The 18,070-nt window shown below is 39.6% G+C and overlaps 1 protein-coding gene across 2 annotated transcripts in view; it reads left to right on the top strand.

The window, feature by feature from the left end:
- LOC136882818 (U6 snRNA-associated Sm-like protein LSm4) overlaps positions 1–17,559 on the top strand; it is a 79,741-nt gene extending 62,182 nt beyond the window's left edge. For both annotated transcript variants that reach the window (XM_068225702.1, XM_068225701.1), the window contains exons 4-5: positions 9,577–9,757; positions 17,269–17,559. In XM_068225702.1, the coding sequence (XP_068081803.1) occupies positions 9,577–9,757; positions 17,269–17,360 (273 nt within the window). In that variant the 3' untranslated portion in view covers positions 17,361–17,559. The remainder of the gene's footprint in view (positions 1–9,576; positions 9,758–17,268) is intronic.
- The last annotated feature ends 511 nt before the right edge of the window (positions 17,560–18,070 follow it).

Here is an 18,070-nt window from a genome sequence, read left to right as displayed (position 1 = left end):
GAAATAGTTCATAAATTAATTCTTCTTTACGCAAATAGAAAGGATGGAGAACCTCGCGAGGGCAGGACATGATGACAGAAAATTTTTAGAAAAAATCAAAAAAATTCCAGCAACTGAGAAAATTGTTAGAGTTCGAATTAAAAACAATGTTTAGCCGTCAAAGGGGGCTAAATTGAGACCCATTCAACCACGCTCTGCTACCACTTGTTCCGAGGTATCTGTGGAACAGCAGAGGTGAAAGAAGGTGCTGGGTGGAACAGATCTCAACTACGAAATTAAAGTTAATTTAAAATTTAACAAAGGTTATATTTTCTTTTCAAGATCAAGAAATAACAAGTATAACAGGTACTCAGTAGCATATCAACAAATTAAGAATGTACAATAGCAATTTGTTAATGGATTTGGGCTTTGAGGCCCCAGACACGCAATCCTTGAGCAATGAGCCCAACTTTACCTATGTACAAAGTTAAACAAAAGGGCAGAAAACCCCAATCATGCCAAGGAGCACTAGCTCCCAATTACCCAATTAAGCCTGCTCGAGGCACACAGAAACCAAATTTAAGAAAGAGCAACCCGCTCTCAAAGTTCAAGCCTATTCAAAGGCCACACCAAACTCCACCTTCAAGCTGGCCTCCGGGCACACAAGAACAGGGGTAATGATACCCAACCTCCTGAGGCCTTTTCAGTAAAGAAACAGGTCAATTACATGGCCCAAAATTCTGATTTGAATGGAGGCGTAACTTGCACTCCTAATACTTTTTTAAAACCTACTTGGCACTGGGCCGCATACACAAGGGCTAATCCCATACTAAAGAGGTGACTTGTATAAGAAGACTTCATTACGTTAAGAAAGGAAGAAACGGTTGTGAAAACAAAGTCACCTCAAAACAATAGGAGTGGGAGCTCGAGAGGGTTTAGCACTCTCTATCCCAATTTATAGTTAAAGAGACGAAGTTTTACCAATTGTATATTACATTTTAAGGATAGGTTACATGAGAAAAGTTTCGAACCTGCCCCGAGGGTTAAACTGCTGAGCTAGCAAGAAATAAAGTTATTAAATTGTCATTACCTTGTGGATGAACTGCTGCCCGAAGAAAGAGGCGCTTCCCGCCCCCTGCTACATAATCACACTAGGAGAGATGTTACTGAAGTGGCCAGGAGACCAGAAAATCAGCAGTTTATATACCCTCGTGGAAAATTCGAGACGTTTCATGAATGATTACAACCCGCCCACAAAATTTTATTGGATAATGGCAAAAACTATTACACCAGACGAAGAAGAAACACCTTATTGGTGGAAAATTAATTACAGAAATTCCTTATTGGTCAAATTCAAAACTGGCGGAAAGAGAAGGTTTATACTGCCAACCCAAACAATGACTGATAGAAATTTAACAAAGAACAAACTTATGAATAGCAAATTTCTTCAAAAAAAAAAAATCCTTCACTTCGCACTAGGGTGCACAATAGTAGTTCTTAAGTAGTGCCACCTAGAAGAGAATGTTCACACTTCTTACTACAGAGAAAACAAAAACAAATCGAAACCGACATCGTTCAGAACACTTCAAAATTTACAGTAAAGACATCTTCTGAGAAACCTTAGAATTAATGTGGTTGTTAAAGTTCAGGCTTTCTCCAGTAGAGGAGTTTCAACTGGCGCAATGTTTGAATTAGCGGCGTGGAGGTGTACTGCCCGGTACACTTACCTTCAATGGTTTGGTGAACTTTTCTCTGAACCTCGTTCATCACAGTGATGAAAAGAAGAGGAGACAGAACACCACCTTGTCTTAACCCGGATTTTATATCAAAGGTTTGTCATTCCTACAGGTGTTTTGACTTTACTTCGTGTATCTTCATACAAATTCTGGATCCGGTGTATCGTGTCATCCTGTATTCCAATTTTCTTCAGTGTTTCCCACACCTTCTCTCTATTCACTGCATTGAATGCTTTCTTGATATCCAGAAAGGCTAACCACAAATATCGGTTGTGTTCATAGTATTTTTCCATTAATTGACAGACTGTAAAGATTGAATCAGTTATTGATCTCCCGTTCCTGAATCCATACTGTCCTTCGAAGAGGTTCTCTTTGTAACGTGACAAACCCCGGTCAGATATTATTATTATTATTATTATTATTATTATTATTATTATTATTATTATTATTATTATTATTATTATATATAATTCGCTGGGACCATCAAGGACCACGTTAAGTCTTGTTGCATTTGACACTGAACTTGGCCTTCTTTAGAGCCCAAATTTCCCTCATTCTTTGTGAGTGGGCCTGCTTACGCTCCTCTGTCCAAGGGGCACCGTGTCTTCTCTTCGGTTGCTCGTCTCGGTTTAGCCCGTTCGTCAATATTTTCTTCCGGAAGAGATCTCTGTTAAGGGCGTCTTCAGCTGAGATATGTAGCATTTGCAGGTCTTCTTTGGTATTTCTAAACCAGGCAATTGTGGTTTTGGGGTTTGAATAAAAAAAGTGAAAGATTTCTTTCGATAACTTTCTTCCGTCCATTCTTTTCAGATGACCGTAAAATCGTGCCCGTCTTTTTCTGATTGTGTCGGTAATTTTCTCTATTTTGCTGTAGACTTCCTTGTTGGATCTCTTTTGATGGATTCCATTTCTGTACTTCGATCCCAAGATTCCTCTCACAATTTTGCGTTCTCTTTTCTCCAGTTCTTCAAGGAGTCCTTTGTTGGCATTTAGAGACGGGGTTTCGGCTGCATATAGAACTACTGGCTTCAGAACTGTTTCGTAGTGACGTATCTTGGTGTTTTGGGAAAGGCATTTTTTGTTGTAGATTGTGCGGGATGTTTGGTAGGCTATTTCCAGTTTGCGTACTCGCTCCTGAAGTGCTTCTTTGTCCAGTCCATTTTTCATGATGTTCTCACCCAGGTATTTGAATTTGTCTACTCGGGTGATGTCCCCGTATTTTGTATGGAGTTTTGGTGGAGCCTCTTTGATGTTAGTCATTACTTCTGTTTTCTCAAACGATATCTGCAAACCAGTTTGTTTGGCAATTTCCTTTAAAATTTCAACTTGAGCTCTAGCGGTTTCTATGTCTGTTGAGAGAACAGCAATATCAATCGGCAAATGCTAAGCAGTCTGTTGCGATCCCCTTAGATTTTGTTGCTATTCTCAATGGACTGTAGTTGGTTTCCTGTAATCTCACCCGCCAGGTTCTGATGATCTTTTCAAGAACACAGTTGAAGAGTATCGGGGATAGCCCATCACTTTGTCGGACTCCTGTTTTGATGTCAAAGGAATGCGAGAGACATCCGTGGAACTTCACCTTGGATTTTGTATCGGTCAGGGTGGCTCTAATTAATGCCAGCAGTTTCAAATCAACTCCAAATTCATTTAAGATGTTTAGCAGGACTTCCCGGTCAATGAAGTCGTACGCTTTCTTAAAGTCCACAAAGACAGACACATACTGCTTGGACCTTAGTGTACAATATCTGATGATCGTTTTGAGATTTTGGATCTGTTCAGCTGTTGAGCGACCTTTTCTGAACCCTCCTTGGTATTCACCTATTTGATGTTCGACTTGTGCTTCCAAACGCTCCAGGAAGGCAAGTGATAGAATTTTGTAAGTCACGGGCAGCAAAGATATTCCTCTGTAGTTGTTGATGTTCTTCACGCTGCCTTTTTTGTGTAATGGATGGATCAAAGCTATTTTCCAATCTTCGGGTAGGGTCTCCTTGTTCCAAATTTCTTCTATTTGCTTTTGCAAGATATCAAGTGATTCTTCTGGGGCATATTTCCATAGTTCTGCTACTACTGAGTCTTCCCCCGGCGCTTTGTTATTTTTGAGACGGGCAATGTGGCGCTTGATTTCATCTCTGTCGGGTGGTCTGGAATCTGGGTACCTGAGTAAGGGTTCCTTAGTCTCAATGGCGCTTTGCAGTTTAGAGCAATTAAGTAAATTCTTGAAGTAATCTGCCAGAATGCTGCAATTTTCTTCATTTGACGTCGCCAGTGTGCCGTCCGTTCGCTCAAAGCATAGAGATGGTGGTTTATAGCCAGTGAGTGTGCGTTTGAAGGCTCTGTAGTACTCTCTGCTTTCATTCTTCCTAAAGTTTCGTTCTATCTTTTCAATGAGAGATTTTTCTTTACCTGTGTGGTTCTTACTTCTTTTAACTTGTTAAACTTTAAGTACCGGGCGAGTTGGCCGTGCGCGTAGAGGCGTGCGGCTGTGAGCTTGCATCCGGGAGATAGTAGGTTCGAATCCCACTATCGGCAGCCCTGAAGATGGTTTTCCGTGGTTTCCCATTTTCACACCAGGCAAATGCTGGGGCTGTACCTTAATTAAGGCCACGGCCGCTTCCTTCCAACTCCTAGGCCTTTCCTATCCCATCGTCACCATAAGACCTATCTGTGTCGGTGCGACGTAAAGCTGCTAGCAAAAAAAAAAAAAAAAAAAAACTTTAAGTATCCAATGAGGAGTCTATGATCACTTTCCAGGGAGACACTAGGATTCACTTTTACATCTAACAGTCTATTTTGTAGTTGTTTCTCGATGAAAATGTAATCTATAAGAGATTCACTTTTTCCATCCCATCCATATCTTGTGACCTTATGGCTTTTTTGTTTTTGATACTATGAGTTCCCTATTATAAGGTTGTTCCTCTGGCAGAAGTCAAATAGTCTAGTTCCTTCTGGGTTTCGTGGACCCCATCCATGTGCTCCTAGAATACTTTCATATCCATCTCTCACAGTTCCTACTTGAGCATTCATATCCCCTATGATAATTGTTGCATCTCCTCTTGTTCTTTCCTCTATGTATTCTTCAAACTGTTCTTTTTCTTCATCTTCACAACCAGTCTGTGGTGCATAGCACTGGATGATGTTGATGTTCTGGGAAGAATCCAATTTCAGCATTATGTGAAGAATCCAATCAGAAACATATTTTACTTCTACTACATAATCTTTCATTTGATGATCCATAACAACACCAACTCCATTTTTTGCTTGATCTCCACCTGACAAAAATAGATGGTATCCCTCTCTGCGTTCCTTTGATCCTTTTCCCTTCCACTTGGTTTCACAGAGTCCCAGAATGTTTGTGTTCCTTGTTTTCGTTAAGTCTACACATTCCTCTATTTTTCCAGTTAGTGTCAGAATGTTTAGCGTGGCAATTTTGATTTCAGTCTCATATTGAGTTTTGTGTGTTCTCCTCTTTGGTTGTGATGGAGCATCGGGTATTGAACCGTCATTAATATCATTACCAATGAGGGAACTAGAGTCATTATTCTGGTGATTACAATATTTCCATCCGAGGCCTCGTTTAGTTTTGCAAGCAATTCCAAATTATTCAGAGGCTGACTTGCTGGGCCTATCACTTCCGAAGATTTTTCTGTCGGGGTTATCTCCCTTAGCCTTTAATAGTCTCCTATCAACCTGCAAGGCAGAAGGCCCTGAGTCAATCTCAGGGATCAGATATTGCCTCTTCCGCCAGATCCGCCGTACCAGTGATTTTCACTTCCGCCTTCACTGCCATTGAGGTCTTCACCCGTATCCCTGGGCATGGGTTCTGTGTTATACCCCACAGGACTGGGTCCCCGACTGAACTCAGCCATCCTATCACTCCGGCCTACTGAAGTAGGGTGCCCAACCCTGCGACGTGGACGCACCAGACAGGAATTACTCAAGTGGAGGAATGGGGAAGGTGACCCTGTCTCCCTTGAGCCGAGTTAATGGTTGTGTGTGGTGCCACAACCAAAGGCAAAATTATTCAGAAGCTGACTTGCTTCTGACTTTCATATTGATGCCAAATAGAACTGGGAAACACACATTGATCATGTTTGTAAAAAATATCACGAGTGGCCTATTTGATATGGAAATTGAGGGATTTAGTTAGCAGTGACTACCTAAGGATGGCATATTTTCCAGTCACACATTACTTATGGACTGTTATTATGGGGGTATTCTTCTTATGAATATAATATTCTTCTAATACAGAAAAAGGTTGTCTGAACAATGTGTAGGGCTGGTGCAGTTGACCATTGTCGATCTCTCTTCATTCAGCTTAAAATACTGACAGTTATAAATTTGTATATTTATATATCATTGACATATGTTAAAAACAACATAAGTGAATTCAGTACTTCATGATACTCGGGGTAAAGCAGACATTGACATCCCAATTCACAGGCTGTCAAAAACTGCTCACTCACATTAAATCAGTTGTTTAAGATTATTTAATAAATTACCACATTCTGCAAGGTCACTCCTTTAAGTAATTTCATAAGAAAATTGTATGATTGGTTAATAGAAAATCCATTTTATAATACCTCTGAATTCTTAGAAATGCATAATGTTAGTATTAAGTTTTAATAAAAGTTGTATGTTTTTTTTAGCCTTACTAATATTAAGTACTAAATTATTATCCAGTGTCGAAGTTACCGTTCTACGTTGCGACTTTATTTGACGTAAATAAATATCACACGAGAACACGTTCACTTCCTTATACAAATTACTGTATTTACACTGTACGTCACAACACACAATTTTACACAGCAGCAAATGACGCTATATACACCACTCAATAGCGGAGTACCCTGAAGTCGATTCTGACAAGTACAGATATCAACAACACTGACGCGCGCACCATAACATACTCTCTCTTTAATTCCCCGCCTCACTCACTCACTCACTCACTCGAGTCCAATGATCTGACTCCACCTCAGAGCCCAACAGTCACTCCCAGTCCATCACTTGACTGAGTCCCAAGAACCAAGATCTGCGAGCTTAGAACTAAGAACTGCCTTCACTGACTGACATCTGAATATTTATACCATTCGATCAACCATTTAGAGTGATCGACTTCTGGAAGGGTTCTTGCAACGCTCTTATGAAACACACTCGAAACATCGATCGACCAGCTAGTCGAATGGGTACTCGAATGTTCTTTTGATATTAAAAAATGTACATGGAAATATCTACAACATTCGTAATGTCTCTACATGTATCTGGATATTAAAAGCTTACAGTAAGTCTCCAGAACCTTTCACCTATACCAAATTATAGTACAATAAGTCTAACATACGAACATTGTGGAATTTTCTACCGCTTCTACTCTATAGATTTTGAGGTTAAACAATACGTATTTGAGGTTATACAATTTAGATACTACATATTTACGGAGGAACCCTATACTAGTCATGTTTAACACATAATAAAAGATAATTTAGCATTAAATAAACTATAATTAAAATATATATTACATACTAATTGAAGGTTTTATGTCTATAGATGTACCTACGACTAAGTCTATTTCATTGTATATGGTCAATAACAAATAAAGATTCTTGATTCTTGATCTGTTCCTGTTGCTTTATGACAGTGGAGTTTATTTACCATCCTTTCCACTTCCTCAAGCGTAATTTCCTCCCCATGAGCTTGGTTGTTCGTTACACCACCAGGATGATTTCCTTTTACATTGAGAAGATGTTCAAAATATTCCCTCCACCTCTCCAGTGATTCCCTGGGATCTATTATGAGTTCACCTGAATTACTCAAAACACTGTTCATTTCCTTTTTCCCTCCCTTCCTAAGATTCTTTATTACTGTTCAGAAAGGTTTCCCTGCTGCTTGACCTAGTCTTTCCAGGTTATTACCAAAATCTTCCCATGATTTCTTTTTGGATTCAACAGCTATTTATTTTGCTCTGTTTCTTTCATCTACGTACAAATCCCTGTCTGCATCGGCCCTTGTTTGGAGCCATTTCTGATAAGCCTTCTTTTTACGTTTATAAGCTGCTCTCACTTCGTCATTCCACCAAGTTGTTCGCTTTTCCCATCTTTACACACAGTCGTTCCTAGGCATTCCCTTGCTGTTTCTATTACAGAATCCCTGTTTGTCACCCATTCACTTTCTATATCCCGAACCTGTTTACTGTCCACTGTTCGAAACTTCTCACTAATCATATCCATGCAGTTCTGTCTAATTTCCTTATCCTGGAGATGTTCCACCCATATTCGTTTGCAGACAGATTTCACTTTATTAGGCCTAGAGATACTTAGTTCACTACAGATTAGATAGTGGTCTGCATCATCGAAAAATCCCCGAAAAACCTGTACATTCCTAACAGACTTCCTGAATTCAAAGTCTGTTAAGATATAGTCTATTATGGATCTGGTACCCCTAGTCTCCCATGTGTAGCGGTGAATAGCCTTATGCTTGAATAATGTATTCGTAACAGCTAAACCCATACTAGCACAGAAGTCCAGCAAATGCTTCCCATTCCCATTAGCTTCCATATTTTCCTCACATTTACCAATCACCCTTTCGTATCCTTCAGTTCTATTCCCAACTCTCGCATTGAAATCGCCCATTAGCACTATTCTATCCTTGCTGTTGACCCTGACCACGATGTCACTCAATGCTTCATAAAACTTGTCAGCTTCATCCTCATCTGCACCCTCGCATGGTGAATACACGGACACAATTCTTGTCCTAATTCCTCCCACTGACAAATCTACCCACATCATTCGCTCATTTACGTGCCTAACAGAAACTATGTTGCGTGCAATGGTATTCCTGATAAAGAGCCCTACCCCAGACTCTGCCCTTCCCTTTCTAACACCCGTCAAGTACACTTTATAATCTCCTATTTCTTCCTCGTTATCTCCCCTTACCCGAATATCACTTACTCCTAGCACATCCAGATGCATCCTCTTTGCTGACTCAGCCAGTTCTACCTTCTTTCTTCCATAAGCCCCATTAATATTGATAGCTCCCCATCGAATTCCATTTCGTTTGCCAAGTTGTTTCCAAGGAGTCCCTCGCCTGTCAAATGGGAGTGGGACTCCATTACTCCCATAGGTCCGAGGCTTGCTTAAAATGTTCTGAGCTTGGTAAATTCATGAAGCAGGATGCTGCCCTACTTGCACATAGTCCAAGTGAGGTTCTCTCCTCTAACGGGTTATGGACCACCGGTGAATTGTATAGTCCTAGCCGCCTGAGCACAAGGAGGGCCGAGATGCCCACTCCCATTCCATAGCAACTGGTATCCCGACTCTCAGGACCACTTACTAGGCCATGGTTCACGAACTAGGACGCGACCACAATAACCCACACCATGAACCAAAGGTTTCTTGTAAATGATTGGAAATGTTCTTACTTTCCCCTTTGACTTCAGCATTGCAGTGATTCCTAAATATATTGTGAATGATGTGTAGAGAACTTGGTGTATATTTTTAATGGGAAAGGATAGTTTTAGTGTGCGTCAAAGCCACTTAAGTGCTGTGGAATTAATCATATTAGTTTTTGTACCTTTTCAATCTGTTAAGTATAGTTTATTTGTTTAGAAATTGTTTAATATTGTAAAAGAAACTGCATAAATTGTGTTTGATGAAGTATTGATGGATTTGCCAGACATAAACTGCAGGATAATAGGCCAAGAGTGTAAAATAAAATGTAGAACCACACTACAAAAATTCTGGATTTAGATCTAGTTGTTTTCTTAATAACGTCACTTGTGAAAACTTTCTTATCCATGGCTTCATTAGTACATTCTCAGTTTCTACTGTGCATTGCATTTCATCTTACATAGACGTGTGAAAACTTTCAGGATGGAGATAAGTTCTGGAGGATGCCCGAGTGTTACATCCGAGGCAGCACAATCAAGTACTTGCGGATACCTGATGAGGTGATCGATATGGTCAAGGAAGAGACTCTTGTTAAGGGCAGAGGTCGTGGAGAAATGAAAGGTCGAGGAGGTCAAGCTCAGAGAGGCAGGGGTGGAGGACGAGGTATGTTCATACTGCACTGTCAGTCTAGAATGAGAATCATGTATGTTGCATGACTCCTAAGATAGTCAATCAGAAGCTTGTCTGTTAGTCCACAGGTGCTTCTTATGGTAAGTTATGTTGCCCTTAGTGTTAGAATTGGGTTCAGTTGTTGGTCCAATGTGTGGCGTTATTGTCGTACCACATCTCATCACTATAACCTCGTAGCTGTTTAGTATGTGACTGTCTCCATGTACGAGGGCTGTGCCAAACATTTCCACCAGAGTGTGAGATTTCAAAACAACTACAACTTTTCAAAATACCCTCTATTAGCACGTATACATTTTTCATTCTTTGAAGCCACTTAGAATATGTCTCAGTCCAACCTTCTTGTACGCTGCAATGGCCTCTTCATCTGACAAAAACCTTCTTTCCTTGGTCTTAGGGAACTGAAACGAGTCAGGTGAATAGCGGGGGATGAGGTAACACTCTCACTTTTTCATTTTCCATTTTCCATTTGCCATTGTTTTGGCAACCCTGTGCACAGATGCATTGTGATGCATCAGAAAATGCCCACTCCTGGACTTCAGGTACTGTGACCTCCATGTGGTGAGGACTTTGGGAAGACATTCAGCATTGACTGTACAACATGTATCCAAGGTCACAGATATGAGATGCCCTATTTTCATAAGAAAAGAAAGTTGCCACCCTGTTCTTTCTAGAGCGCTGATTTTGTCAAACTTTTGTGGGTGATTTCTCCCCTGGAATGCACCCCACAGAAGACTGTCTCTTCGTTTCAGGGTCATAACGTAGACACATGTTTCATCACCTGTGATGATATTTTAGGTGTCTTGAGACTGACCTCCATTGAACTTTTCTAGCATGAAACTACACCAGTCTACTCTCGCCTCCTTTTGGCTTTCTGTCGGGGAATGTGGCACCCAATGGGCACGTCCCTCGGTAAGGCCTAAATAATTGTGAGCGATGGTCTGTGTTGCTGTTGACCCAATATTTAGGGTCCCTTTGATATCCCAAAATTTAGATGTGGATCTTCTTTGATCATTTTCCTCGCAACATCAATGTTTTCCTGAGTCACAGGTGCTGCTAGGCGAGCGGAAGAAGGTTAAATTCCATTTGACTGCCAACCCCTTGAAAACTTGCAAAACCAATTTCCAACTGTGGCCCTAGAAAGGGAAGCCTCACCAAAAACAAACAGCATGGCATTCTTCAGCACTTAAATTCTTTTTATAATCATAAAAAATCATTGCGCGAAAATCGCGGTGCGATAGATCCATCTTGCTCTGCGTCTGACTCAGCACTGTCTGCGGTTTCTTCCTGCGCTGTTGAGGAACCACTGCTGGGAGAGGTGCACGCGCGCATGTTCCAAGGTCGAGAAACATTGCTCTTTCAAACGGAAAGAATCCCGTTCTCCTCAGAATTACAGTTTACGGGATACTAAAATTTTTCAGCATAGCCCTCGTAATGATGTGGCTGGCTTCTTCTGTGGCAAGGTTTTTATTTTACGATATATTTGAGAAACTCAATTTCCACATTGTTCTTTTACTATAAAAGGTACTTGCCTACAGTGTTATCCCTCGTGACGTCTATCGTTGAATGTTTAGTTGGTGACATCCCATTAAATTAGTGGGTTCCTTTCTTATCATTACAGTTCAGTATACTGCCAGATCTTCAATCCTTTACATTTTTTTTCACACTACTAGGGCTGATTACTGCCACCTTTGGAATCAGTAGGCCTGCGTTTACATTTCTTCTTTTCAGCATCTTCCCCCCCCCCCCATCTTCATTTATTCCCTGCATAAGGTCTCTTAAATAATGGACCTGTTACATCTCGATATAATTCTGATAGCTCGTTTCTGTATTAGAAAAATCACATCAAGATTTGATTTGTAGCAGCCCCAGAGACCTATAGCATAAGTGATGACTGAATGGAAATATCCAAAATATGGTATTCTAACATATTCTTCACTACAACTATTAGACAAAATCCTCAAGCAAAACAAACAGAACTCTGAGACTTCCCTATTTTTTAAATATGATAATCCCATCTTAATTTTTCATCTACATATATGGACACCTAAAAATTTTGTGGTCAATGTATTTTCAATTGCATTCGCATTTTATATAAAGTTGTTGTGTTTTCTCTTCAGTTTTGTCATGGTAGTTAGATGCCTTGAATTCCATGTATTGAGTCTTTTTTAGGTTAAGTCTTAATTTGAATAGAATTTTATTGTCGTTAGGCAACTGGCAGTTGCAATGGACGGAGTCATAGGTGCTTAGTTACAAAATATTACAAGTATCTCATTAAGCACAGTAAATAAATACAACTTTATACACATAACACTATTCGTCCAAAAGAGTGATAAATAATTACTAATTTACCAACGTGTTAGGATGGCGTTGGCCTTTATTATAGATGGGAGCTCAAGAGAAGAGTTTCGCTAGGAATGTGGCCGGGAATGCGTAAGCCCTCGCTTCTCCCCTCGTCCCTGGCTTATCGTCACCAAGCTGGTGTATGTACTTGCGTTTCTGAAAACGTTCGCCCTCGCAGTCGCAGTGTCCTCAGGAGGTCTCTTCCTGCAAGGCACTCGATGTATTTTTGTATACCGCAGGTGGGCAAAATTATTCGTCTATTTATAGACTACATCTGACCAGCGGAATATTAAGACAAGGCAGTTTCCAACTAATAGTAATCCAGGTTATTTTCCACTGACACTGGGAATTTATGCCATCTTCAGAATTAGATGTTATCACGGGCAGAGTCCATCCTCAAGGTGCAAATCGAAAGAGCTTCTGTTATTATTTTTTATTTTAATATATATATATATATACTGCATTAATTATTATAATATTTTTTACATATTTTTACAAAATGATCGCCAACGTCCGATGACGGTTACATTACTAGAAGACGATATTTATATCCTGTATTTCAAATGTAGTAAGTTTCATGAAGTGAACTAAAGGCAGGTCAATTTCGTTCGTCAGTGTGCCGAGTTACGAATGCATTCTATCTCAAACACATGTCCCGGCGTGTTCGTTACGTGAAGAAAATAATAATAATAATAATAATAATAATAATAATAATGACCCAGATTGAATATTTGCGCGTATAACAATTCTATGATTACGATCCAATCATTCAACTCATCCAGACATGCAGTCAGTCATTCACTCATTCAGCCATTCAGTTAATATATAATGTCTATTGTAAGCTAAGGAGAAATATGTTCGTACTCTTAAAAACAAATTACACTAATTAATAATAGGAGTACCGGTTAGATACGTGTTGTCCTGTTAATGTCTAGGTCAAAAAGAAATACAATTAAAAAACTACAATTTAGAGATTGGGTGTAGGCTAAATAGTGATTAGAAGTAATTATGATGTTTAATGTAGTAATATATATAAGAAGAGCATTCATATAAAAAATAGCAATAAATGATTACCCTGTCCCCAGTTCCAGGAGATCCGGAACTAGGGGATGGGATTATTCTATTCTACTATTCGTATAACAATGGTCTCGCTTGTGCGTCACGAATTCTGTGCCGCAAGGGATATTTTACGTGTCGATAAAGCTGTCGACACGACGCTGACGTAGTTCAGCACCTTCAGATACCATTGCACTTAGCAGAGGTCGAACCCACAGACATATTGTACGCTCAGAAAGCCAGTGCTGTACCATCTGAAATGGGTGAGAGAGGAGGGAATTTACTCAGTATTCGACGAGTTAGTTTACTGACAAACGCACTTTTATAGAATTTTATTTAATCACAAAATATTTAAAAATACTGTAGGCCTAATTATCTTCATCAATCCTTGTGTCTCTATGTCACTTTTCTTGGTGACACACAAAACTATGAAATAAAATAAAATTTAAAACAATAGACTGTAGGCCTAAATTAGCTTAATCAATCCTTGTGTCCCTATGTCACTTTTCTTGGTGACACACAAAACTATGAAATATAATAAAATTTAAAACAATAGTCTGTAGGCCTAAATTAGCTTCATCAATCCTTGTGTCTCTGTGTGACTTTTCTTGGTGACACACAAAACAGTTTCCCTTCTCGTGCCTCTTCATCACATTCTTGGATAACATGTCTGATAACCTCCCTAGCTTCGCTGTGGATAGTCTTTCCTTTCTTCCGGCAGGGTTCCATAATTGTAATACAAAGTAGCACTATAATAACATAAAATATTTTATAACACAGTTGTGTAAGTCTCAGTATATAAATCGCTCTTCAACACTTACAACACACAGACAAGATCAACACTACCGAACTGTTCAACTGGCCATTTGTATCATCAAAGGGAGACTGGCTGCTGGCTGGCTGGCTGACGATACTTTTAGGAAGAGCCATAGCCGAGACGACAGAGAGAGAAAGCTGCTCCCCCGTGTCCCACCTCACGTCCCGCTAGTCTTCTCATCAGCTCGCATCTATACCCACCTTGAAACAGTAACGTTTTCTTGATCTTCCCTGTGGTCTTCTTCCTACGAGATTAAGGTCGAAATATTTTCTGGCAGGTCTTTCCCTGTTCATTCTCATTACGTGCCCATACCACTGAAGTCTGCGTTTCTTTATGACACTGATGATAGGAACCTCAGTACCAGCTACTTTCCTATTCACTTCATTTCTGATGTAATTAATAATAAGTCTAAATCTTTCACGCCATAGTAGGTAAGCTTACTTACTAATATATTGTGCAGTACTGAATCAAAAGCTTTGCTGAGGTCTAACAGTGTAGCACTTGTAGTGTGATGAGACTCAAAGCCTTGAATTACTTCAGTCACAACAGCAGCTAAGGCTTTAATGGTGGATTTATTTGTTCTGAACCCAAACTGTGCAGCATTTAATAAATTATACTTTACCGAGCTCAATAGCTGCAGTCGCTTAATTGCGGCCAGTATCCAGTATTCGGGAGATAGTAGGTTCGAACCCCACTATCGGCAGCCCTGAAAATGGTTTTCCGTGGTTTCCCATTTTCACACCAGGCAAATGCTGGGGCTGTAACCTAATTAAGGCCACGGCCGATTCCTTCCCACTCCTAGTCCTATCCTGTCCCATCGTCGCCATAAGACCTATCTGAGTCGGTGCGACGTAAAGCAACTAGCAAAAAAAAAATATATATATATATATATACTTTTCAAAATATACAGATAGCTGTTCCTTTATACAATGCTCTATTATCTTAGATATGATTGGAACAATTGAAGTGGATCGATAACTGCCTGGATCCATAACATCTCCATTCTTAAACACAGGATTTGTAACTGTAATTTTTAGACAGTCTGCGAAAGTCCCCTCAGCCAATATCCAATTGATGAGCCGAGTTAAAGGAATAATTATCATGTCAATAATTTATTTTAGAATAAAATTACTTATGCCATAGTAGTCTTCACAGTTTGAAGAATTTAGTTCTGAGACTATTTTGCAGACTTTCTTAGGGTTTATAACTTGCCATTTAAAGGAGGGGGGGGGTCTGTTATTTTCAGGAATTGCACTATTCTTTAGTAGATTGTTGTATACAGCTTCATTGTCCCCCGAGGTGTTACTGATATTCATATGTTTGGGACTGCTTACAAAGTATTCATTAAGTACATTCAGTTCTATTGGCACAGAATTCTCCCTCTTTGCCCTCCCAATTTCATCATTTATGATGGCCTTACATTTATTTTTAGAGTTATCTATAAAATAATCATTAGCTTGTTGTTTTGCCAGTTGAATTTCCTTACGGTAGATTTTTTTAATGAGGGTATAGTTTTCTTTATCTGTTTGTTTTCCTTGTTTTGCTTTATCATCATTAAGTTCCTGATACTTGCAAAGCGAGGAGTGTACCATTTCCCTTTGAGTTTATCTAATCCGTTAATTACCTTTGTAGTTCTAGCACTGCACTCTTCCTCACAATAACCTAGTACCTGTATAAAATTTTCGGTTGCTTCTGAGGTATTATTAGAATTTAGTATAATGTTGATGTGAATCTTAGCTTTAAAATGTTATTTTCGCCCCCTCCTGAAATGCCTATTGTCATGTTGCTTTTCCAATTCAGTTTTTAATTTTAGCCAGAGACCACTATGCTCTGTAACACCACATGTGAACATTAGTGATTATGTTGTCCAAACAAGAATTTTTCCTGGTGGGTTGATCATTGGCTAGATAGAAATCATGAGACCTGAGAATATCACAAAATTGTTTTCTGATGGATGATTCAACTAAAATATTAATATCACCCATACAGTAGATTTTGTAATTCTGATACCTCGCTAAGTACTCTGCAAAATGATCCCACACGTTCAGAAAGGCATGACTATCAGAATCCAGTGTTCGGTTCAGGGAAGTAATTATCAATTTAGTATATGTAAATACCACCCCAGCTTTTCTATACAGTAGTGCTCTAAATCTAAAACAGTGTATTTCATGTTAGAGTTTATTTTCCCATATATTGCAACTCCCCCATTTGTAACTATCTCATATCCTGCTGGGATATAATAACCAACCTCATCCTTTGCAAGCCATTGTTCATTAATACATAAAATATCAACTGGAAATGAATTCAAGAATATTTCAAGTTCACCTGGCTTATTTCTAATTGATCTGAATTTACATAATGTTCTCTTGAAACCTTCATTGCTGGTATAGGTTGGTATTAATATTCGTACTATTTCCTAATGTTGTAGAAGTTACAGAAGTTACCGTTGTTCCCTCATTCACCACCACCAGTGACCTGGAGTCATACCCAATGGCTCCTCGCACTACTGTGCCTCTCCAAAACATGGGACCTCTCCCCGTCTGGTGTAGTGCAGAACACAATGCGATGCCTTTCATCAGCAGTCCACAGCACACGTTGCTGTTTGTGCCCCAGTCCAGCTGCTGGTAGTCTCCAACCAATGGTGTGGCATGGCAAGCGCAGATGTGAAGGGATTACGATTTGCTTGATATCCTCCCTTGTGGTGTTCAGACGTGATTGACCGGAACGTTGATGTGTGTACTTCCCTCACATTCCCATGTAGTCCAACATTGAGCCAGTGCCACATCCGAATGCTACACAAATCTGGATATTGCATGATTAGACTAGCCAGCCAATTGGAGAATCACAATGAGACCCCCTTTTAAATTCTGGCAGGCGGTGATAATTAGTACGCGGCATCTCCGTGTCGCGATCGCTCTTCACGCCACTTATATACCCTAGAGGGCCTAGTAACAATACTACTGTAATTCACTGGCTGTTCTACCTGTCACAGAGATGATGTGTACGTCCATATCTTCTGGGTGCTTCAACTTTGTGGTACCAAATCATTAGGAGTAGAATTGATGGTTATGGCATATTTGTTGATTGACTTTTGGTAGGTTTCATGCTCCTCTAAGCAGCCCCTGCAAGCTATTTACTATTAATGCCAAACATTCTGTGCATTTTTATTAGCTTTTTCCATGTTTGAATTTTTAAGCACTATTTATAAATTTTCATCACCTGCAAATGAAAACACAGTTTGGCTAATATTATGTCATTTGTCTCTTGCCAGGTTCGTTTGGCGGACGAGGTGGAAGGCCGGCACCGCTTGGTCGAGGAGGTGTTGGTGGAAGGAACCCACCTAATAAATTGAAAAATAAATAGCCTTTATCATATCGCAGTTACTGTATGTCGTAACAGAAACACTTGCTCACTGTGAATGAGCTGTATGACCTCTGTAATACACAGGGACAATCTGTTTGTGTGTACATCTTTTCTTTTCTTTTTTTTTTTTTTTTGTTTTAAACTATTTATGATTGCAGACAAAGAAAAATAAAAGGTTACTTTTTCAGTTAAAATGGAAGATGAGGTGTTTTTGTGTTAATTAACCATGTCCACCTGGAATTGAAGCTAGTCCTGGAAATTGTGTTGGATTTTTTAGAAAATTCTATGCAAGTATTCCATATACTCTGAAAACACATGATACCCCTGCATTTGTCAGTGTTGTGCCTATGTAGAACAAAGGTTGTATTTTGTGAAATTCAAAACTAAGGATATCTGTGTAGACTTTTTTTTAAGGCCTTAAGCAGTAAACTAATATCTCATTAATGGAAAGGAACAAATGATAAATCATATAATATATAGGTGGGAGTACATAACAGGATGAGTGCATTGACTGGTCAGAATCATTTGCAGTCGGGAGATGATGGGTTCGAACCCCATTGACGGCAGCCCTGAAGATGGCTTTCCATGGTTTCCCATTTTTACACCAGGCAAATGCTGGAGCTGTACCATAATTAAGGCTACGGCGTGCTTCCTTCCTAGCACTTTTGTGTCACTTTACCATATTTCACTTTATAATTGTGACATCCTTT

The sequence above is a fragment of the Anabrus simplex genome, chromosome 1 (genome assembly GCF_040414725.1).
Source record: "Anabrus simplex isolate iqAnaSimp1 chromosome 1, ASM4041472v1, whole genome shotgun sequence".
Classification (NCBI taxonomy): domain Eukaryota; kingdom Metazoa; phylum Arthropoda; class Insecta; order Orthoptera; family Tettigoniidae; genus Anabrus; species Anabrus simplex.
The sequence above is the reverse complement of the archived record's forward strand: the minus strand, read 5'-3'. Positions and strand labels throughout refer to the sequence as shown.